We start from the raw sequence: 24,877 nt of genomic DNA on the forward strand, positions 1-24,877 counted from the left end.
GTTCTTGAGCAAAGGAAGTCTCTAGCTTGTGTGCTTGAGCAAAGGAAGTCTCTTGCTTGTGTGCTTGAGCATTTGTAATCAGATATTACTCATAGTGAAATCTCCTTGGAAGTGCAAGGGGGACTGGACTACTTCCGGATTGTGGAAGGAACCAGTATAATTGCTTTGTGTCGTTCTTCTTCTCTCTCTCTGTTTTATTCCGCTGCATTTAGATTCTGATTATCACTTCAGAAGCTGTCTCACCTAGCTTCTGATCAGTGTGTTCAGTTTTTAGGAGAAACGAAGAATTTTTCAAAACACAATTCAACCCCCCTTCTTGTGTTTTTCTCACCTTCATGGACTCATGTTGATATCTTTGGTCTAACTTGACCACGAACTTTAAATTTCTAAAATTCATTTTCTTTAAAAAATTTAAGCAGTAATCAAATGGAATCTTGTCTACTAATCTCGAATGATGAATTTTAAATCACCTCAAAGTTTGTTTTAATTTTTAAAATCACAATTAATATTATTTTTGTAAAATGAGCTATGATCTCAGATTCAAAAATTAGTTCATAAGATGAAACTAAGTTCTCGTCTTCAACTGAGACTAATCCCTTGAGTTTTAAGACTCTTGCATGCTCAAGGCTAGATTCGAACATAGAACTTTAATTAAGTTAAAAGAGACTCATGTCATCTCATCCAAGCGCTCTAGGGTATCTTATCTTCAATCTAACTATACTATACTTAGATCTCACTTTCAAAAACTAAAGCCTAAGACAGAGATATTCTAACCACAAATATACACATCCAAAAGTCTCATGAACTTTATTAATAGTGAAACTCAAACAATTTCAATAATATTTTTGATTTATAAATGACCACTTTATATTATGGTATAGACTATAGTCTATAGATAATGAAGCTGTATTTTAATGTAAAAATACCATATAGAAAATAAGAACCTTTCTCAACCAACAACCGCTCCTCTATATGTGTCTCCTTTCTCTTATAATTATAACTGTTGCTTAAAGCCTCTCCCAAACAATCTCTCTCTCTCTCTCTACAATTCCATCAATGGAAACATCAGAGAATTCTCCTCCAACGTTGGAGGATCAAAATACATCGGTGTCCGTACGGAGAGCCTTGGAGCTACTCCATCTAGACAACCAGGACATGAAAATTCAAGCTGCCAAGGACATCCGCCGTCTCACCAAAACCTCCCACCGTTGCCGCCGTCAGCTCCGACAAGCTATCACTCCACTTGTTTCCATGCTCCGAGTCGACTCGCCGGAGTCCCATGAACCTGCTCTTCTCGCTTTGCTTAACCTCGCTGTTCAAGATGAAAAGTATGCTACTTGAACTCTATTTAGTATTTTTTTCATCATTTTCTTTTTTGCTATTCAATTTTAAAGGAGGAATCAAATTACACCACGATGAGACGAGTTACACCAACGGTTAAGAATTTTGTGTATGTCTTTATTTGTTTTGAGAATCTTATGTCCATAACATAGGGAAGATGATTCATGTTTTATTTTATTTTTTTAATTAAAGTAATAACATTAATAATCATTCTCCGATCATTTCAAGGGATTTAATCTCTTTATGTTTAAGTTACGAGACTAAGCTCTTATTATTGGGCTAACACAATAATTGTTTCTAAAACAATACTTTGTCATCATTAACTTAGCTCCTAGTTGAATTTCGTATTACTACGACCCTTATAAAAAACCGGAGAGTTAAAGATAAAAAATAAATATAAGATTATCGATTTTCTCCTCAATTGGGATGCTGGAACAATTTTTGTTGTTGATGGTATATGAGATGTATCAAAGCCTTAAACAATATTAATATATTGCTATTGATTTGTTGAAGGGTAATTGTATTTTAATAAAGTTGGCCTTTCTTAATTGTGATCATTTAGTATAAGCATATCTATTTATATAGGCAAATGTTATTTGTTATACTAGTTTTTAATTAATTGTTCATGCAAATTTTATGATTTCCTTATATATTCCTTATATTAGTGTCTTCTTCGGTTTAGCAATTCATGAATGTTATGAAACATTCCTTCAAAAAAAAATGAATGTTATGAAACATAATAACATACAATATGGTTTTATTTTATTTTTTAAAAATTTTGTGAGTTTAGAAAAATATTTGTTGTGAATGATTTTCTTCATATACTAGCTTGGATGAATGCATACAGTTTATCAATTAATAATTGGAAGCTTAGACAGTTGAAGCTCATCAATTGGATGGTTGTTTTTATTAGGTTCAAAATAAGAGCTTGACTTATTATATTTTTCTTAGCCAATGAGATTATTTTAATTCCATGACTTTGCTGCAACTATACAGTATTATAGCTCTTATATTTAGTACCAAAATCCTGTTGACTAGAACCTGGACCCTGCACAATTATGGAATCCAACCTAGATAAGGGAAACTGACAAATTACAGATATGAATGCATGAAATGAATATACTATATTACTAATCAATAGACAAATTTTTCTTTTAAAAAGGACAAGTGATATATTGTTTTGTATTTTTCTAAGATGTTACAAAGGAAATGTTAAAAATAAATTTATTTTCTATTAATAAAACAAATTATTATTTTTTTAATTAAAATAAACCATCCATTTTATAGGCTTAATTTTAGAAGATGGTTCATGACTTGAGGTCCCTAACATTCAATCAGTGTGTAAGGTGTTCAACTACCAAATGACTTTTTTTTCAAATTTTTTGTACTCTACTCATTAAGACTATGCTTGTGAATTGTGATATAGTAGGTTTAAAATAAATATGGAATGAAAGCAAAAAGGAAGAGTAAATTGTTTTGGTTTGCTAATTGTTACTTGGTGAAGTCACTTTCAGTTTGTAAATCAAGAAACCCCACTTTCAAGTTAATACATTATTGTTGTACCAATGATTCTCAATTTGAAAGCTTGACTTCTATGTTTTCCATTCAGTCAAATAAGCCTAACTTATAACTAGGCTTTGTTTGGTTCATGCTTCCTTTTATACCAATTGCTTTCGATAAAAGAAAAGTAACCATACTCAAATTTTCTATACTCAAATTTCCTTTCTCTTTTTCTTTTGGTCCCTAGGAGAAAAAGTTTCAGAGGGTTAATAGTTATCTAGTAATGGATAGGTTTTTTTTGAAGTAATCTAGTAATGGATAGGTTGTTGGCTTGATAAATGAGTTATAATCAATCATGGAAAATTATGCATATTCAATCTGAAAAACAAAAAAATAAATGATATATTCTCTTATCATTGGATCTGAATTCACAATGCATTAGTTAATCTCGGCTACTAATTTAGATCGGTCGGCACATATTACAACTTCATCAAATCGTCTTTAAATAATCTACATCATTGATTTGAGATTAGACGGTTAAGAAGAATTCCTGCATTACACATTTAATGTGTGTAAATCAGAAATGTGTGTAGATCGGTCGGTCGGTACATATTTTATACATTACATAGTTTATTAAAAGTTCAATAATTTGAACCTTTTTTTATAGGAACAAAATCAACATTGTGGAAGCTGGTGCATTAGAACCAATAGTTAATTTTCTCAAGTCACAAAATCAAAATCTACAAGAGTATGCAACTGCATCATTGCTCACTCTATCAGCATCAACAACCAACAAACCTATCATCACTTCTTATGAAACAATTCCTCTTCTTGTTAACATTCTTAGAAATGGAAGCCAACAAGCTAAATTTGATGCAGTAATGGCTCTATCCAATTTATCAACACACCACGATAACCTCATCACTATACTAGAATCAAATCCAATTCCTTTTATTATTAACATTCTCAAAACATGTAAAAAATCCTCAAAAACAGCTGAAAAATGCTGCGGTTTGATAGAGTCGTTGGTTGATTATGAAGAAGGAATAGTTTCGTTAACATCTGAAGAAGGCGGTGTTCTTGCAGTAGTTGAAGTTCTTGAAAATGGAAAACCACAAAGTAAAGAACATGCTGTTGGAACATTGTTGAGAATGTGTCAAAGTGATAGGTGTAAATATAAGGAACCAATTTTAAGAGAAGGAGTAATTCCAGGACTTCTTGAACTAACTGTTCAAGGAACAACAAAGTCTAGAGCAAAAGCATGTACTCTTTTGCAGCTACTAAGAGATTCTGATGTTGAAACAAGATGTGAAATTGAAGGTGAGACTCTTGAGAACATAGTGTATGATATTATATCTCAGATTGATTGTGATGAACAATTTGGTAAAGCAAAGAAGATGTTAGATGAAATGGTTCAGGTTAGTATGGAACAAAGTTTGAGACATTTACAACAAAGGGCTCTTGTTTCTACCACAAGTGATGTGTCTATTACTAGTTGTGCTTCTGAAGTTTCTTCTAAATTATAGATGGAATTAGTATCTAAATCTTTCTCTAGTGTGAAGGTGGGAAAATAAAAGAATAAAAAAGGAAGATAAAAAGGTATTGAATCGTGGTCGTTGTTACGTTTTGAACCTTTATATTGCATGAAAATGCTGCCAATGCGATCAAAATTGCAGTTGTGATTCAGTTGCGAAGACCTCAAAATCATCTATATTGCATTTGCGGACCGCGAGTTAATATTATAGAAGATAATACATAGTTAAAAATGCTAGTCCAGGCCATGTATAGGTATCAAGTGACTGGTAACTGTTAATAAATGGAAGTTGTAAGAAACTGATGTACATATTGATATGCAAGTGAGTAGTAAAGGGTCTATATGTTATTTTGGCCCCTCATTTCCACAATTGCATAAACATATGAGCTGACATCTAAGATATATTTTAATAAAATGGTACTCTTATATAAGTTATAGCTTGTGATATGACTGTATGCATCACCAAAACTTGCTTTGCAAGTAGCAGACAATTTCTTTGTTGAAGGTGTGTTCTCAACACAATTACCATGAAGACTAACGTATCCTTCATTCCCTAAAAAAAAGAATGCACCCTTCATTTGTGTAAGGACTCTAGTCTAGATCATATGTAGGTAGTATCTTTGCATTTTTCCAATTTTGCATCAGTCGTTTTCGATCCCTTCGTCATTTTCACATTTGAAATCACTCCTTTCTCATTGCAAGTTTCATTTGTGCCTTCATCGAATCTTGCTAACTAATCATCTTGACCTTCAAAAGAAACCTTAGGGGTACATTTAGAAATTTAGAAACTATCACCAAATTCTCATTAAAAGCTTATTTATGGCATATTGGGCCTACGTAATCGAACCAGGTGGCCTGTATTTGTAGTATCACCCATGAAAGCAACTCTTCCCACTTTCATTTTCGTTCTTCACACACCGCAAAAATACCAAAACAACCCCAGTGGTAGTTGTGGGGGTATTTTGGTATTTTAGCGGTGTGTGGGAGCGAAAATAAAAATGAGAAGCAATTTCCTTCACCCATTGATCCACAACAGCATTTTCCTGGCCCAAAGCTATATGAAATTCTAGCAATAAGTAAGTGTAACCGTTTGCTTTGTTTGAAACAAATGTAACAACATTCCAGAAGCTAATTGCAGTATACGTACTTACATTACACTTGAAATTGTCATTCATTAACAACACATCACTGGATTGTAGATGCATGTGTAAAATGTGTAAAAAAATATTACACGTATATAAATTAATTTTTTTTTCATCCCATAAAAAACTGAGATTTTTCCTATTAATTTTTTTTTTTTTGGTTTAAGGAGATTTTTCGACTTATGACGTGGTGATATATTTGTTATGATGTGGATGAGATTTTTCTAGTAATCTTGACTTAATCAATATATCCGTTATTTTATGCATATCCAAAAAAATAAAAAACTTGGTAGTTATTTAAAAACTGGTCCTAAGCCAAAATCTACCACGCTACATTTCATAACTTCCCAATATTATAATTCGCCAACTTCTCGGAACTGCTACTCTCACTTGAGAAATTATCATCAATGGCTAACAAACGTGAAGACATTCATGACGATGAAATTTCAAGTGTTGAAGAAGGAAACCCTCACGTCATGCAACTTTGTTGTTCATCAAACAATACGATAACCTTGATACAGACGGTAAGTTAGTGTGACTTAATTGGTCACTTGTCTCATAAATTAACATCAATTAATTTTACAATGAAAAATATGTGGAGACGGTGCTCTGATTGAAGGCACCGATCATTTACGAAGAGAATTACATTTACTTCGCTTTAAATGTATGTTTTATGGATGGAAACTTTCTCAGACTTCGAAATTTGACGGCAAAACTGCATTTCAATGTCATTTCATAAAAATAATAATTTATTATTAGTTTTTTTTCTTTTTCGGAATCCGACCAACACCAAAAAATGGTGTTTATTTTAGGGTTTTGGGTATATGATGTTGGATTTTTTGTGTCCTAATAACGATGTTCTTTTGATGAAGGGTTTTAAATGGTTTTTGGAGATAACTACTCCATTTTTAGAATCTTTTATGACTCTTGATTTAGAAAAGAAAAAGGATCCCCTCTTATGTTTTTTTACCAAATTCTCTCTCGTTAAATCTATATTTGGTATCATGGTGTGTATGTTAGAATTATGGTGATTCATCATAATTTTGCAGAAGCTACAAAGTGTAACTTTTAAAAAATCACAATGGATCGTTGTAACATACACACTAAATCTCTCATTCAAACATATCCAAATGGAACAAATGAAAGTTCGTGCCTACAACATGTTGGATACATAGTACAAACCATGTCATTTTCCACAAGATTAAACCCTTAGAGTAACAACACACAAGAATTTGGACACAATTTATGAGTAAAATAAAACAAGACACGTGTATACTATTGATTAATTCATTTTCTCTTGATTGTCACTAGGTGATTGCAGAAATCATTGGAACATATTTTGTGGTGTTTGCTGGATGTGGTTCTGTAGCGGTGGATAAGATCTATGGCTCTGTGACATTTCCAGGGGTATGTATCACTTGGGGGCTTATTGTAATGGTCATGTATTACTCTGTTGGTCATATCTCTGGAGGACACTTCAACCCTGCTGTTACCATCACTTGGACCATCTTTCGTAGGACCCCACTTAAAGAGGTACTTATTTTCATTTTTGTGATCAATAACTTTATGAATTAATTTGTACATTTTTTCAGTTTCATAAGTGATTAATGCTTTAATGTATATTTCATTCATTTGTGTTCTACATGAATCACTCTCACTACCATATGTTTCTTGTACATGTAGGCTTCACTATACATTTTTGCTCAGTTGGTAGGATCAACGCTTGCAAGTGGAACATTAACTCTAATGTTTGATATCACATCCAAAACTTATTTTGGAACCGTACCTGTTGGATCAAATGGCCAGTCTTTAGTTGCTGAAATCATCATCAGTTTTCTCTTGATGTTTGTCATTTCAGCGGTTTCAACTGACGAAAGAGCGGTATGCACTAGTAAATATCTACACATTAAGGGAAATACACTTGTCGGTGTAAAACAATTTTATACTAACATCCAACGATGATTACATTTTATTTCGCCACTTCATATTATTAATTTTAAGATTTAAGTACAAGAGAATGCTCTGGTTTGCAGCATAATTTGATGCATGTATAAAATTGATTTACTGTGTGTGCGTGAACGCGTGCGCGGGCTTGTAAATGTAACGTGTTAAGTAACTTTTTGTTAACACGATTCTGATAGGCATTTGCTTAATTTGATGGCAGGTGAATGATTTCGCCGGTGTTGCCATTGGAATGACTATAATGTTGAATGTCTTCATTGCTGGGTAATTAATTACTGATTAATGAATTTCAAATATTAATTTTTTGCATGACAAATTAAAACTCTCCATGAGAGTGACATATGGTTTGTGATTATAAATAAAACTGAATTTAAATTTGTTGCAGGCCTGTATCAGGGGGATCTATGAACCCAGCAAGAAGTATTGGTCCTGCACTTATAGTACATGTTTACAAAGGACTATGGGTATATGCGGTCGGTCCAATTGTTGGAGCTATAGCTGGAGCAATTGCATATAACTTTCTTAGATCCATAAAGTCACCTTCAGAGTTAGCAGATGAACAATTCAGGAACATTGTTGTAGGTTGATTAATTAAGGGTTATGTATTATTTTCTTTATTTTTAAGTAGGTACTGCTTTGGTTTAATAGCTAGTGTTTGATTTTTTAGCGTAATGTAATAAATTATGGCTGCATTTTATGCTGTTAGTAGTAGTAGTCAATAGACATGTTTACTTTTAAATTATGGAAAATTAGTGTAATAGAATTGTTTGGATTAGTTCATTTAACTTGTCTTGCCCTGCCTAACTTTTTGCACTTGTGCCAATGGTTAGGTGCTAAAATCAATTCTCAGACACTCAAATTAGGCTTAACTTCAACTTTTGTCAAATGAAGACAAGTAATTTATGAATCACAAGAATATAGAACCATGTTGCTTAACTGACTTTAATTATATTTTGACAACAACTGAATTAGTTCATGGCATGCTAGATTAATCAATTCAACAAAGGAAATTTATATATAAGAGAAAAATAAAAGGGGGTTTAAAATGAAATATAAGACAACGTGCCAAAATATGCTAAATAAAATGGGGATGAACAAGAAGAATAAGGAACAAAAATAAATCAAACTGTTGTTTCTTGATGATTAAGATCAGCTTCATGAAGTCACCCAAATATAATAGTGATTGACATTGCTCCCAAACAAGCCAAAACCATAAACCCTACAGCTCTATTTTGAGCAGCAGAGTAGTAATAGTATACGTCCGTAGGCTCACCCGATACATATATGAACCTCGGTGGAGGTGGTGTTGGTGGTGGTCGTGATCGTGGTGGAGGTGGAGGTGGAGATGATGGTTGTTGTGGTGGCGACGGTGGTGGGTTACTATTTATTGGGGAGGAATAGTAGGGGAGCGGTAGCGATTCTGGTGGTGGTGTAGAAGGTGGTTGCGGCGGTGAAAGTTGCTCACCACAAGGGTTTCCACAAGGACATGATCCACATTTGATTTCAACGTCTAATGTCTTAGAGGCCAATGATAATTGGTCTAATTTGCTAGATGAGTATGCGTTAATTGTGATGAAGAAAAGAAGAAGCACTATTGTAAATATTTGAGAACTATGTTTTGGAGACACCATTGTATGAGTAGTGACTTTGAATTTGATTGATTTTGAGGCAAGGTATAATAGATATAAGAGCTTGAATGTGAAGTAGGGTGTGTGTAGAATTTGGTTATGCTATTCTTGGCTTACTTATATTGCACGAATGCTATGCCAACGGCTCAAAGCAAATATTACTCATTAAGTAACCAAAAAATTCGTGTGGAAACTTTATTTAATTAGTCTATCTGGTGGATGAGCAAATGAGAGTATTAATATTGTATAAGTTTTGTGTGTTTAGTAGAAACATGATACTCCAAGATAAGAGTGTAAACCAGTTATAAGTTGAATCATCAAATACTTGATATTTGGATTTGCCATGTGAAAATATAGTTTTTTTGTTATCCATGACCTATTAATGCCCTTAAAAAATTTATTTATTTATTTTAAGAGTTGTGCTATTAGATCACAATTTTTTACATCTCACGCCACAACAATGTACAATATCATCTATAGTCTTCAACGGATTGCACTTCAGTGACATAATGTCACGTGATATTGATCAATCCAATTATGACACGTGACAATGTAATCATTTATCATATTTTATATAGTGTTGATGTGGAAAACTATGTTCCAAAATCATTTACCTTTATTTAAGGTTTATATATAACTTGTCATTCAATTGAAAAAATAGGAATATATTAACTTATTTATATTTATATGAGAAATTAATAACTGTTGAATTTTGTGTAACCAATTATGTTTTTAAATTCCATGAACAACAATATATGATGATCTTTAAATTTGTTGATTGAGTGGAGTCTAATGTTCGAAAAGTTATTGATTTGAGTCCCATACCCTAAACTTTTATTAACAAAAAAAAAAAAAAAACATTAGATCTTTATTCCCAACGCTTATGATCTTAAGTATATTCTTGCCTTTTGCATCAGGCATGGTGATGATCATGAGTGACTCTCTTTGCCCCCACCCTTTCATTTATAGTCTTATGATACTATTCAACTTAATTTTATAGCTGGCATGAGATAAGGTGTTCACACATATATAGTTGTCGGGGTTGGTTCAAGGATAAGGCCTCACCTTTCGTAAGGCCTCAACTTTCGTTCTAGGCCTATCAACAAAAAATATATTTTTTATTAAATTTTATAAACAAAAAAGTCTCGACTGCAGACAAAATAGACCCAAATATATCAAAATTTGTTTTAAGTCTCACTTATTTTTGAAGATTATTAGACCGACTTATAGTTGCTTTGAGCATTGGAGAATCTAATGTGTGTTATATATATATAATAAGGTACATTAAAACTAGTGAGTTATGTTAATTTTTATAATTTGAACTCTTACCATGGTTAATAATCCTTCAATGTTTCTCAACTCACCAATTAAGTTGTCTGTCTGAAACAAATTGAAATGTGTTTGTATGGCTACATGGTATTAGTATTGTTTCCTCTCATGGCATGTACATTTTTTTTCCAAGTTAACGATTTGATGATGAAGGTTAGATTATGATCTTGGTTAACTGAGTACCATGTCTTAACTTAGTACTATTTATTTCATATCAGTGTAGGCATGACAATGGAATGTGTATATGGGGGATTCCAATTTGAATCCTTCTCGAATTTAACAAAAATCCAGCTTTGAAGTTTAATTAATAATTATAGTTAATTTACAGATATTACTTAACATAGATTCTAAGTAGTAGTATTTCTAATTGTCGGGAAAAAGAATAAAAAAAAACTAGTAGTATTTTCTAACGAGTCCTAACTCTTCATCATTAATTAATTACAAAATGCCTACTACAGTGGTTCACTTTGCATAAAGTGTATATAGTTGGCATTATTCTTCCCTGTTAGTGAGTTATTCGATACCTTTATCTAATGTAGCTTGCACTTATAACATAAGAATCTCTCGCTTATGGTTTTTCCTTTTTTTGTGTGACAAAATTGTGGTATTTTTCCTAACATCCTTTATGCAGTCTGGGGTATTGGTTGTGGTCTGAAATAGACCTTATTTTCGGGTGTTTAATTGTAAACATTTTCTTTGGGTTTTGGTGTCTTTGTGTTTTTGTCTAATTTTTCTTTCACAAATTTATGAACTAAATTGCTTTACAATATCAAGGATGTACAAAATGGTATTGTTGGCTCACTTTCTTACAAATAATCACCTCATGCCTGTACCTTTGCAATTAATTGAGCGTGATTATTTAAGGACCGTAGATAAATAGAATTGTTTTTTTTTTTTTTGGAGGGAAAATAAATAGAATTGTTATTTAAGTATTAAAGTATCTATATAACATTGTATGTGTTTATCTTTTTCTTTTGCTTTCTTTGTATCTTCTACAATTATACGAAATTTAAAAATATGCAAAAAAACCAAACGAGACTATTTGATATTAAAAAGTCTCATGTCTATAAGAATCATTTTCTTCCCCTCAAAAAAGAAAATCTATTCCTTATAAATATGTAGAGCCTAAACAATTGCCCTAAAGATGCATGTAACCAACAATGATAAACATTTAATTAATTGGTCACAAATAAAAGACATGCACAGTTGCACGCAATAAACTTCCACTGCTTCTTAAATTTAATGGATGATGTTGGGAATTTTGCGTTCTTTGCTTAGAAGCTTCTATAATTTGTAGTCTTCCCATTAAAAATAAGGCTTAATAACAGTTTTAGCCCCTTAACTTTCTCAAAGTTGTGATTTTGGTCCTCTAAGAAAAAAAACTACAAAACTGCCCCCTAAGTTTTGCACTTGTGGCAGTTTTGGCCCCCAAGGCCAATTTTGACTCGGTCTACGCTGACATGGCACCCTAAGTGAGGTGTCACGTGTTATTTTTTTTTTATTTTTTTTGGCCTTGGGGGCCAAAACTGCTACAAATGCAAAACTTAAGGTGCAATTTTGTAGTTTTTTTTAGTGGGTCAAAATCGCAACTTCGTGAAAGTTAGGGGGCGAAAACTGCTATTAAGCCTAAAAACAAATAAAATAAGATATATTAAAAAAAAGATTAAAAAGAAATAGCATTCCTTTCAACAACAAAAAAAAAAAAAATCATTAGAAGAGTTTACATTCAAACCGATGGAAATAAAAATAATAGAAGTAAGGGTAGTGTTAACTTGTGCTCTTAGGGCACATGTTAAGAAATTCAAAAGAAGAAATATTTTATAAAATTTTGTGCATTCAATTCATTAAAAAGTTAAAGATTAAATGTAATACACACATTCCAATAAAGTATTTCTATATTTGATTCATTAACTTGTGCCTTAAGGGCACAAGTTAACATTTCCCTAGAAGTAATGTTAACAACACTCATTCTCGAATTGAGTCTTAAAAAGAGTATAGAGTTGAAATTGAAAGTTGCAAGAATAAACATCATCAAGTGCACACACGTTGAATATAACTAGTGTTGTGTTGTGTAAATTAAAAAGAGCGGAAGTTCCACATTAAATAGAACATACATGAGTAATGTTTATATATGAGGGAAGTCACACACAAGGGTGTGTCTTGGGACACTTGGGATACTCACTTTTGTGAACGGAGTGAGCACTCACGAAAATATATTTATCACGCGTGCGGCGACACTGCCATCTGAACATGGGCTAAATAATATATTTTTTTCAATGTGTGTATGTGATCCAACAACTGCTACTATTCTTTCTCTTTGCTTATTCACACACGCTTCAAATCTATCTAATTTGTTTTGCTGCTTGATCTGATTTGTGGGGTTCTTTTCTTCCAAATCATTTGCGAATTCTCTCTACAAATAGAGTGCTCGCATAGTTCATTCAATACACCTAAAAAGGCTTTTAAGTTATGAATCTCTTTTCTACTCTTCTACCTTCGACTTGTGTTAACGAACTATTCTCCTCTTTGTCCTTTTTTTTTTAGGTTTAAATGTGTAATTGGTCCTTGCACTTTCAACAGATTTTGGCATTGGTCCCTGCACTTTTTTTTGTTTGGCATTGGTCCCTGCACTTTGTAAAAATATTGTCATTGGTCCCTGCACTTTTTTTTGTTTGACATTGGTCCCTGCACTTTATACAAATATTGGTATTGGTCCCTGCACTTTGTAAAAATTTTGGTATTGATCCCAATCATTTCATGCCACGTGGCACCAATACCAATATTTGTCCAAAGTGCAGGAACCAATACCAATATTTTTACAAAGTGCAGGGACCAATGCCAAACAAAAAAAAGTGCAGGGACCAATGCCAATATTTTTACAAAGTGCAGGGACCAATGCCAAACAAAAAAAAGTGCAGGGACCAATGCCAAAATCTGTTAAAAGTGCAGGGACCAATTACACATTTAAACCTTTTTTTTATGTCCCTTCCGTTTCGAGCGATATATGTACCATATTTGAGTAATCATAATGAACATATTTAAGGATGTAATTTTCAAATATAGTGAATTAGTTAATCATAGTACAATGAATTAAGTTGCTTTATGTTGAAGGCGGCATAATTAATAGTTTGTCTTTTACAAATTTTAAAACAATGCCGTGAAACTTAACGATATAATCGTGACTCAACCCAATATTCTTTTCGATGATAATTCTTTCAATGTATTTTCGAATTCCAAAATCAACGATTACTCTTATTTAAATTACACCATTAAAACACCCCAAGTATACGGATCTAAAGTGTAGCTCAATGCAGACAAAGACGATGACCCAAGTCTACCCGTCAAAGTCAAGTAAGCCCTTTAGATAAGTAAGTAATGCCCATTTTCCTTTCCTCTACTTGGATGATGTCAAATCTACATCCACTTTGTTCTCTACACACATCAATTAACATATTTTGATATTTCCCTAATAATTCTGGTATATACATTATTACAAATTATAATACCTTTTTAATATTTCAAAAAGGAGGTAATTTGTCCAAAATTTACAATGATGTCCAAAGGAAAGCTCCTAGTCTCCAACTACCAGCCTCACACTCACCAGTGACAGTGCCAAGTGTTGTAAATTTTAAGTATATTTCAAAAGTTTTCGAATATTATTTTGTCCCTCATTTTTTAATTGAAATAGATTTTAGTAAAAAGTATTTAATTCAATTATTTAAAATAAGAGTAACCGTGTATCATATATCATTAAAGTTTGTTTAATCTTTATTTGACCATTGGTTTTTTATTAGTCAAAGGTTATTATGGCTAATTGTTAAAGTAACGTCCTTGTTGGTTGTACAATCTTAATTTTGTGCCTTAAATGCTTAAAATTAGGAAACTTTAATGGCACCCTTTATGATTATTCTTTGTGGCTGAACCGTTACTTTGTGAAGCTTTGAGTAGCACAAATATATTTCTTTGAGGAGCACAAAATCGAACAGGAATTTTTAGAAAAGAATTCACCTCTCCACAAAAATCAATTGCATATTCCTTCAAAAATCAAGTTTAGGTTTAGGTTTCTTGGGTACATCTCCTGCTATCTTTGAGATAGATTCAAGCTGTTCTGTCACCTCTGATGTGATTCATATCAGGGAAGAACATGTTGTATCCTGGGAGGATATGCGCTTATGAGGCGGATAAATCCTTAAGGACAGTGACTTTGTCACGCCTCATGTTATATAATGGATTATTGTTAGGAAGGTTAATCTCCTTTCATGGTTTCGTGTTTTTTTACTTCGATTTCGCCGACATCAAATCACCGCAATTTCAAGAAAGATAAGTTTACTTGTTATTACTCTTTTTTATTCTCTTTAATATTTAATTGATGTTTTTATTTATATGATATTATTATTTATAGGGATTATTTGTTCCTAATTTTACAACAATCTTAAGGATTTATCATATATGATGTTTTTGTGCCCTAATTTTCAGATCAAAATATAGAATATTCAAGTTTGTGTGTTGTGCTAATTATATGAGAGTTAGCGGTGGACAAGTTACGGAACTGATTGATTTCAATATACAAGAAATGAGATGAGATATATGCCTATGGTGGAAAGCGAACTAGGAAATAAATTTGTGGTGACTTCACCGTTAAATCATTTGGAAGCCGGTGAGCATTGAGAGAGCCAAAAATTGGGTGAACTTTTGTTTAGAGGGAGATAGCAAATACATCAAAGTGGTGGAATTCATCGGTTCAGTTTACAAGAGCATGATTTGATCAACTCCATTGTAAGTTATAAACTATTCTCCTCTTGAAACCATCCACAAGAGGCAAGGTACATACTCTTTTGGAACTGCATCTACTCTTGAATGAGAAATAATTGGTAGTGTGATATGTCGCGGTCATTTGGATCATTAGTTAAAACTGAAAATTTTGTGAGTGATATTAGAAGTTTGATGAACATGATTTACAGGGAAATGGCCACGGTTAGATTATTATTTGAATTTTTTTTATTTAAACTTTGGCCTGTATTCGGTGGTTAACAACTTATTTGATTCATATTATGCATTGCTTTTATATATTGTTGTTATTCAAGTGATATATCATGGGTTATCCATTGTATTAAAATAGTACAATGATGTTTAATGAAATTTTTGTTACCAGAAAATATATATTTATGAGATTTATTTTTCATTGTGGAACCATTGTCACTTGAAAATCATTCAAGTAGACCTAAATAGAAATCCACTTATTTTTCTCAATGTGGGGGTGTTTGTCACTTGAAAATTGTTCAAGTAGACCTGTTTGATAAATTCACACGTGAATTTAATTTTCCCCTTGTGAAGATGTTGTCGCTTAGTATTTATCTAAGTAGACCTGATGAAATATATTATGGAAATTAGTTTGATAATATATTAGATATTGTTTACATAATGGATAAACCTTTGTATTAAAATAATACAAAGATGTCAAATAGATATGAATCCAATGAGAATAAATCTATAAGTAGATTTATCTTATTGATGAACATGTTGTCGTTTAATAGAGAACGACTTATATTAATTTATTGTGTAATCCAAGTTTATTTTATAGACTTGATGAAATATGAGGTTAATTGACTTAGAGACGTCTTAGTCAATATTTGTGAATTAAGCGGATCCGTATATAAAACCCCTTGGGAAGAAATTTAGGGAAATGAGACTTTGCCACTCGAAAACGACAAGTAATGGGAACCCAACCTTTGTGATTGGAGATCCCATGAAGAAGGTTCAATGGGTAAAAACAAGTTACTTGTTAGTTCTGTTAGCACTAAAATAACGTTGTCTCTTTCCTATAGTGTATGATAATGGATGAGATGTGCTAAATAATATAAAATTGATGGATAAGCTTTAAAAGCTTTTAATGATTACCATAAGCCCTTATGGGTGGTGTTTGACTGTAGCATACGCTAGATGGAATCACCTATATGAGTGTCAAGTGGGGCCGCTTGCATGAGACCGTGGCGGGTCTCTAGAGCACTCATGAATACCAGGCACGCGCACGGCCTATTCGCGCACAACCGCGTAACAGCAAGAATTGTGGGGGTGTAATGTGATTGTGAGACCTCTTGCATACAACAAGTGTCTTGGGTTCCATAGCTTGCTAAACCAATTCACTGTGTGTTAAGTCTCATTAGTCTAGGACGGGTTCCATAGCTTGCTACACCGTTCCGATGCATTACATCTACGATGTTTACCCAAGAAAACTCCTTTTTAACCTTTTATTTTAAACTTTTGAAATATGTGGGGGATTGTTGTAAATTTTAAGTATATTTCAAAAGTTTTCGAATATTATTTTGTCCCTCATTTTTTAATTGAAATAGATTTTAGTAAAAAGTATTTAATTCAATTATTTAAAATAAGAGTAACCGTGTATCATATATCATTAAAGTTTGTTTAATCTTTATTTGACCATTGGTTTTTTATTAGTCAAAGGTTATTATGGCTAATTGTTAAAGTAACGTCCTTGTTGGTTGTACAATCTTAATTTTGTGCCTTAAATGCTTAAAATTAGGAAACTTTAATGGCACCCTTTATGATTATTCTTTGTGGCTGAACCGTTACTTTGTGAAGCTTTGAGTAGCACAAATATATTTCTTTGAGGAGCACAAAATCGAACAGGAATTTTTAGAAAAGAATTCACCTCTCCACAAAAATCAATTGCATATTCCTTCAAAAATCAAGTTTAGGTTTAGGTTTCTTGGGTACATCTCCTGCTATCTTTGAGATAGATTCAAGCTGTTCTGTCACCTCTGATGTGATTCATATCAGGGAAGAACATGTTGTATCCTGGGAGGATATGCGCTTATGAGGCGGATAAATCCTTAAGGACAGTGACTTTGTCACGCCTCATGTTATATAATGGATTATTGTTAGGAAGGTTAATCTCCTTTCATGGTTTCGTGTTTTTTTACTTCGATTTCGCCGACATCAAATCACCGCAATTTCAAGAAAGATAAGTTTACTTGTTATTACTCTTTTTTATTCTCTTTAATATTTAATTGATGTTTTTATTTATATGATATTATTATTTATAGGGATTATTTGTTCCTAATTTTACAACACCAAGTGCCAACTGCTATCTTCAGTTCTTCACTTCCTTCGTTGCACGACTGTGTAATTCACAAACAGACTCATAGTGTATACGTACACACTGTGAATCTGTGATATAGTATATAGCAAATAAAATTTTCATAATTTCAATTTATAAAATCTTATTTATACAAATGCAACAATAACATGAATAGTTAACATATATCCTACAAGTTATCTTCCTCTCAAAAATATTTCAAGAAGTTATCTTATATTGGAGAAACAATTAAATTTCTTTATAGAATTCAATATCATATAGCTTGATTTGGATTGAACCTTTAAATTTTATATAACAAATTTTAATTCTTCAAATAGAATTTTACTATCAAGATGAAATTTTTTACCAGGCTTTAGACAAGTTCAAGATGTGTACAATGTGTTTTCAAGTCCTTATCACAAGAAGATTTAAGTATTTTAATCTTTAAAAAAATAAAAAAATAAACATTCTCATATGTGATATAACCACTCAAATTAATTTTCTATTAAGTGAATTAATTGTTTTATCTGTTTTCTCTACAAATTTGATGTTTGAAAATAAATACACTCGATCCTCATTTCATATACAATACTAGAGTACCAAAATAACTTTGGTGTCCTTTTAGAAAATGTGGTTTTAGACAGTGGCTGGTCTCAACCATGTTCAGAGTTACCACGACACCAATATCATATCATCAGAGACAACTATTGTACTTTTAAGATAATATTTAATGTGTTAACTCATAAGGTTATAATTCTTTTTCAATTTTAATTAGTTAAAGTGACACTAATGATCATTTTATAACCCTTTGTAAAAGGATTTGAACTTTACACTTTGAAGTTAAAGGACTAAGCTTTTAACATAGATATCACCTCATCTACATAACACACACGCGCGAAAGACCATATATTTTTTTGGTTTAAATGTGTAATTGGTCCCTGCACTTTCAACAGATTTTGACATTGGTCCCTGCACTTTTTTTTGTTTGGCATTGGTCCTTGCACTTTGTAAAAATATTGGCATTGGTCCCTGCACTTTTTTTTGTTTGGCATTGGTCCCTGCACTTTGTAAAAATATTGGTATTGGTCCATGCACTTTAGACAAATATTGGTATTGGTGCCACGTGGCATGAAATGATTGGGATCAATACAAATTTTTTTACAAAGTGCAGGGACCAATACCAATATTTTTACAAAGTGCAGGGACCAATGTCAAACAAAAAAAGTGCAGGGACCAATGACAATATTTTTACAAAGTGCAGGGACCAATGCCAAACAAAAAAAAGTGCAGGGACCAATGCCAAAATCTATTGAAAGTGCAAGGACCAATTACACATTTAAACCTATTTTTTTTTACTTTTTCTCACTTATGTGTGTGTCCAAAAATACTTTTTATTTGAGTTTGTGACTAAGTATTGCTCATATATCATGTCATAGCCACAAGTCACAAGTGTTAGCGAAGATACTATTTTGACTTACTTTTTATATATTTAGAAATATATTGTCAACACAGAAAATAGAGATAAATTTAATTGATAGTCACAATTTCATTTATACTTTTTGTCTAAATCATATGTGTACAATTGTAGAAACTAATATCTCGAATGTCTAAATCATATGTGTACAATTGTAGAAACTAATATCTCGAATTGGATATGACCGTAATGGATGACAAAGTTTTCCTTCAAAAGATTAAATATTGTTGTATTTATAGAGTTGGATTCAAATCCAAAACCACTAATTAAATTGAAAGAAATCCCTTATCATATGATCCTATTACAATTTATATACTCAGTTAAATATACACTAGAACTAAATAGGTTAATCTCATGAAAGCACGGTGAAAAAAATTGGGAAAAAAAATGACAGATACTCCCTTTACAGTAAAATGTATGGATAATAGTCATTTTAATTTCTGAATATGTAATGAGTAGCCATAATAGTCCCTTAATGTATCAAAATTTCAAAATAATTTTTGATTGTGCAATTCGTTAGTCAAAATAATCCATGACGTAAAAATAATCCTTCAATGTTGACAATAAATCTTTTCTTATATGGACTGATATAATAATAAGTAAATACTTCTAGCAATTGATATAACAGTAAGTAAGTATATTGAGCGACTTATATGACGATATTAACATACTCCCTCCGTCCCTCAATACATGACGTGGTTGACTCCGACACACATACCAATGCATATATTTTATCTTTGATATCTTCAATTCTCTACTAAAAAAAATTATGAAAATTTAATATTTTAAAAATATTCATCGAGACGAATCCAACAATATCTTACATGATATTATTTATCTTTGTGAATTAGTAGAAAAATATGGTCAAAGTATGTCAAGTCAATAATGTATATTGTCAAACAGGTCATCTATTGAGGGACGGAGGGAGTAACATTTTAACGCGAATGACTATTTTGACTAACGAATTGCATAATCAATTACTATTTTATAATTTTCATACATTTAAAAGATATTGTGTTTACTCGTTACACATTCAAGGACTAAAATTATTATTACCCCTAAAATGTAATAAGCAAAAAGGATTTAAAAAATCAAATGTATTTGGATCAAAATTTAAATTATTACATTTTCACATTGGAAAAAGAATTACTTAAGAAAGGGGTTGATCGCCCTTAATCCTCTCTTCTCTTGACTAGTTTTTCTTTCCCTCTATGGTAGAGCAGCCAAGGGAAGACTTTCACATCACTAATAACGCCTTTTATCACACGCAAAATTGAATGTTGATATTTACCTAGTTTGCTAGATAATAATAGAGAAATTGAATGTTGATATTTCAACTTATTAGATTTTTCTTAGGCACACCTATTACAGAGCACTAAAATTTGTAAATGAAAATAAATGAGGCCAAAAATTTAGAGGAAATTTGAATAGAGATTAAAAGTAAAAGTTTATAACATGTTTGGATCATTTTTCCTAAAAGTAGTTTTTTTTTTATAAATGATATTTTAACAAATAAATGTGATTTTAATTATATCACATGAACCCAAAATAATTTTTCTTTTTAAAAATCTATATAAGAAAATCTGCAAATTATTGAAGGTTAAAATCAATTTCTTTTTCCTCAAATATGAGTTTTCTTATGAAGCCTATAAGGCTATAACACTCACAAACTACATATATTTAGTATACCTAGTTTTTGTAGCGTGTAACTCTCCTTTACATACCCTCTAAGAGAGGGACTTGCTTGAATCCCTTAATTTAATTTGTTAACATGGCGAGGCCTCTTCTTGTGTCTAACATGCACTCTCTTCTTCTATTTTCATCCATGCCAACACCAACAATTCTATTTGTTCTTCTTTCAGTTTTTTCTATATTTTCCATCATCACTTTTCTATGTGGTTCTAAGAACATGAAGAAGCTCCACACAGAGGCGGAGGAGGAAGCAACGGTGTCTTCTACCAAGGAAACCAAGCTAATTTCGAAGCTAAACAGTAAAATTAGCACCAGAGCTATTTCAATGGTGAGGATGCTATCTTGGAGAAAAGTACAGGCTGAAGGAGGATTGGAAGAAGGAAACCAAGAAGAAGAAGTTCTTTGGAGGAAGAACATCTTGATGGGAGAAAAGTGTCGCCCTATGGACGAGGAAAATTAGAGATTTTTTAACGGTAAATGTTAGTGTTGTTATTTTTTTATTTCGACGACAAGATCAAACTTTTTACCTCGTTACACTTTTTTTACTTTTCACTCAAGCCACCAAACCATCTTTATATGCATGAAGAAAATTATTAGTAACTTTTAAGCTCATGTATAAGGGGCTAAGGGATATGTTTTGGATTTACATAGGTTTTGGACTTTGATTTGAAGGGTTAGATTCAAAGTTTATCGATCGAGGTTTTTCAGAGTTGGATTTCTAATTTTGTGTTAATTTTCTTCCTAAAAAATATCTCAATGTTTTCTTTCATATGTGGTCCATGTTGAACCCGTGAATTAATATTTGCCTAAAGACAAGCTATGATCAATGATGCTCTATAGAAGTAGAAGTTGATGGGTTTTATCCTCGATCCTCAGCACATTGTAACTTGATCGATGTAAGTTCAATAAAAGTAAGAAAAAATAAAGGATTAATTTTATTTTTTTTAGGAAGAAAATAAAGGATTAATTAAGTACATGGTTCATAAATATCCAAAATTTTGTTTTAGTCTCTAAAAGAACAACAATGATAGGTAGACAACTTTAATATGGACACTTCTTTGTACCACTCTGAAAAATTTCAGTTAACCAAATATATGGTTTGTGTGACCACATTTTTTAGTTGTCTGACCACTATTTTTCCAGAATTTATTTGGTTAACTAAGTGGAAAAATAGTGGTCACGCGTATTTTAGTTGCGTGACCACATTTTTCAGCTTCTAAATAGTGGCCGCGCAACTGAAAAAATGTGGTCACACAGACCATATATTTGATTAACTGAAATTTTTCAAAGTGGTACAAATTAAAGGGGTACACATTAAGGATGTCTATCAATCTTTATTCCTAAAAGAATTTACTTTTTAGTCCTTGATGATATATTCACGCTTTGTATGTCTAGAAGTGTTAATGTTGTCTTAGTTATTTTTCATTTCTTTTGGACTTTGACTCTCTTTGTTTTAATTAAATTTGTTATATTGTTGGTGTCATTGAAAAAAAATAATAAGTACACTTTGTTTTTTTTTTCCTAAGGTTAAAATGATATATAAATTAATCAACCAAAATCGTTCTTCCAGTTTTAATTTGTCTATAAACTATAACTTTGTTACCAGTTTTGTCCATTTATTCAATTTTTATCATACAAAAAACCGCAAATATTCACATTAAAAGTGGTAAATATTGAATAAGTAGACAATTTTGTCTCTAAACTATCACTCCATTACCAACTTTGTCTATAAACTGTTTTATTTAACATAGGCCTAAACTTTTAAAATCAACTAAAATGTTCATAAACTAATCCTCCATTCTACTATTTAGCCCATTGGTTAACCCTCATGGTAAGTTGACTGATAAAAAGGGGATGCACTCTTGTTCATCACTTTTAATTTCTCCATGCATGTCAACGTTGAATTGTTGTAGCACGGTACTACTTGCACAAACCAAAACAATATCTTTAGTAGTTGTCGTGGATTAGAGAAAAAATATTTAACAAAAAAGATACAACGTTTATAGGGACTAATTGGTTGTTATCACATGACTGTTTAAGGATTTAATTGATGTATTTTTTATTTTATTTTTAGTTTAAGAACTACTCATGATCAACTTAATATGAGTGTCAACCAATCGATGAATTAAATAGTTGAATGGAAAAATAGTTTATAGATCTTTTTAGTTGATTAGTAGTCGATGGACTAAATTGGTGAGAAAGTGGTAGTTTAGAGGTTGACTGTTTGTTCAATAAAAATAAGGGGAATTAGTCACTTTAGTCCCTGAATGGGAAAGAAATAGTCATTTTAGTCCCTGAATGCAGAGAAATTGCAAAACAGTCCATGAATGTAGACTATGTTGGTTAATTTTAGGGACTAAAGTGATTAACAGAGTCTACATCCAGGGACTAAATTGACTAACGGAGTCTGCATTCAGGTACTAAATTGACTAACAGAGTCTACATCTAAGGCTTATTTTGCAATTTATCTGCATTCAGTGACTAACGTGACGACTCATTTTCTATTCAGGGATTAAAGTGACTAATCTCCCTAAAAATAAATATGCAAAGTTTCTAAAAACACATTTACAAATTTAACACCTTTAATTTTTATTTTACCTTTAAGCTTAAAATATGAAATTATCAAACAACGTCAACTTTACACACTTTACACTGAAAGCTCTTTTCTCACAACTTTACTTTGAAAGCTCTTTTTTTATTTTAATTTAAAATTAGTTTTTAAACCAGAAATAGCATATGGACGAAACTCAAATAGCTGTTGTAAAAATCTTTTATTGAGTAATGAGTTGGAATTTGTTATGTGCTGTTTTGTTTGATAAATTAATAGCACATTCAGCGACGGATCCAGAAATTTTAACAAGTGGGGTCAAGTTATATCATAAAAATTTATATAAAACTTTATAAACGCGTAAGCGTGCGAAAATTATACAAGTTATATTTATAATTGCCCTAAAATGTTGATTTTTTAAAAAATATTTGTCCATTTTTAGCAGAGCATAAAAAATATAACCACAATTAATTATTTTTTCACCACCAACGTAGCGTCAGCCACAACCTTTTTCAACAAATATAAGAATAGTTTATATTATAATAGTAGTTGTATGGTTTTGCCAACTATATGCTCTGAGATAATTGGTTAAAGATTTCATAAAAGAAAATTTTATCTTAAAAATAAACATTATTTGTATCGATATAATAATTATAACTTTTTATAAAAAAAATACTTCTTTTGATTTATTAACTAGTGTTCTTAGAACACTCATCAAGATCCTTCTTAGTTTTTGTAATTTTTATAGTGTAATAAATAGATTATATGAAGACAATAATACTATATAAAGAAGGGTCAAACTAAATATATTTAATTTTGGGTTAAAAATACAATACACATGTGGAGGAAAGTGGAGTCGCTTGACCCCATTGCCGCCACGCTAGATCCGTGCCTGAGCACACACTCCATTTTCTTGTTCATATTTCAATCACCGCAATTGTTTATAATCAACGATATTGCCTAAACAGCGATATTGCACATGCATTCTCTCTCACCGCAATCGTATAATAATTTGATACTTTTAACATGGCTCTCTTGGATTGGTGTAGATTAGAAGCGGAGAGATAAGGTTTCTGGTTCAAAATTGTACTCTTCTATTTTATTGTTTTGTCGTATGATCCTCTGACCATTAATATTTTAGTTATTTATTATAAAAAATTAATATTTTGAAAAATATTTATTGAGATAAATTGAACAATATCTTATATGTTAGCATTGATTTTTATATATTAATAAAAAAATATGATCAAAGTAGATTATATAAAATAGTAACTATGATCAAAAAGGGACACTTAGAAAAAGGAGTAGTTCATAAATATGGCTTAAAAGACTGTTTGGTGAGGTGGAATTCAAAGGGGAAGTTCCTCTTAATATATAGATATAGATGAAATTGATAAACAAAATAAGGAATGAAGGAATATTCATAGAATGGATGGTTCATGGTTGACAAGAAGATTTACCAAAGTAGTTAGGGACAAGATTAGGGACAGATTAGGGACAAGACGAAAGAGTGTTGAAGAATAAGTTCAACCACTTATATAGCATTGCATCCGAAAACGATAGCATGGCGGATATATATGTGATTGTAAGTTAAAGGACGTTCAACTTGGGGTTGGAGGAGGAGAAGGTTT

At 31.6% G+C, this 24,877-nt stretch overlaps 2 protein-coding genes across 2 annotated transcripts; both read left to right on the plus strand.

Moving 5' to 3' along the window:
• Positions 1–862: 862 nt before the first annotated feature.
• Positions 863–4,809, plus strand: LOC146923874 (U-box domain-containing protein 45-like). The gene is made up of 2 exons (XM_085708963.1): positions 863–1,328; positions 3,509–4,809. The coding sequence occupies exons 1-2, from the start codon at positions 1,057–1,059 to the stop codon at positions 4,365–4,367; spliced, it is 1,131 nt and encodes a 376-aa protein (XP_085565089.1). The 5' UTR covers positions 863–1,056; the 3' UTR covers positions 4,368–4,809.
• A 1,039-nt stretch (positions 4,810–5,848) lies between these two features.
• LOC146923875 (putative aquaporin NIP-type) lies at positions 5,849–8,259 on the plus strand. Its single transcript, XM_085708964.1, has 5 exons — positions 5,849–6,041; positions 6,829–7,050; positions 7,201–7,398; positions 7,682–7,743; positions 7,865–8,259. The coding sequence occupies exons 1-5, from the start codon at positions 5,925–5,927 to the stop codon at positions 8,064–8,066; spliced, it is 801 nt and encodes a 266-aa protein (XP_085565090.1). The 5' UTR covers positions 5,849–5,924; the 3' UTR covers positions 8,067–8,259.
• Positions 8,260–24,877: the final 16,618 nt, after the last annotated feature.

This window comes from Medicago sativa, chromosome 5, assembly GCF_051527215.1.
Source record: "Medicago sativa cultivar Bolivia chromosome 5, Bolivia_mono, whole genome shotgun sequence".
Classification (NCBI taxonomy): domain Eukaryota; kingdom Viridiplantae; phylum Streptophyta; class Magnoliopsida; order Fabales; family Fabaceae; genus Medicago; species Medicago sativa.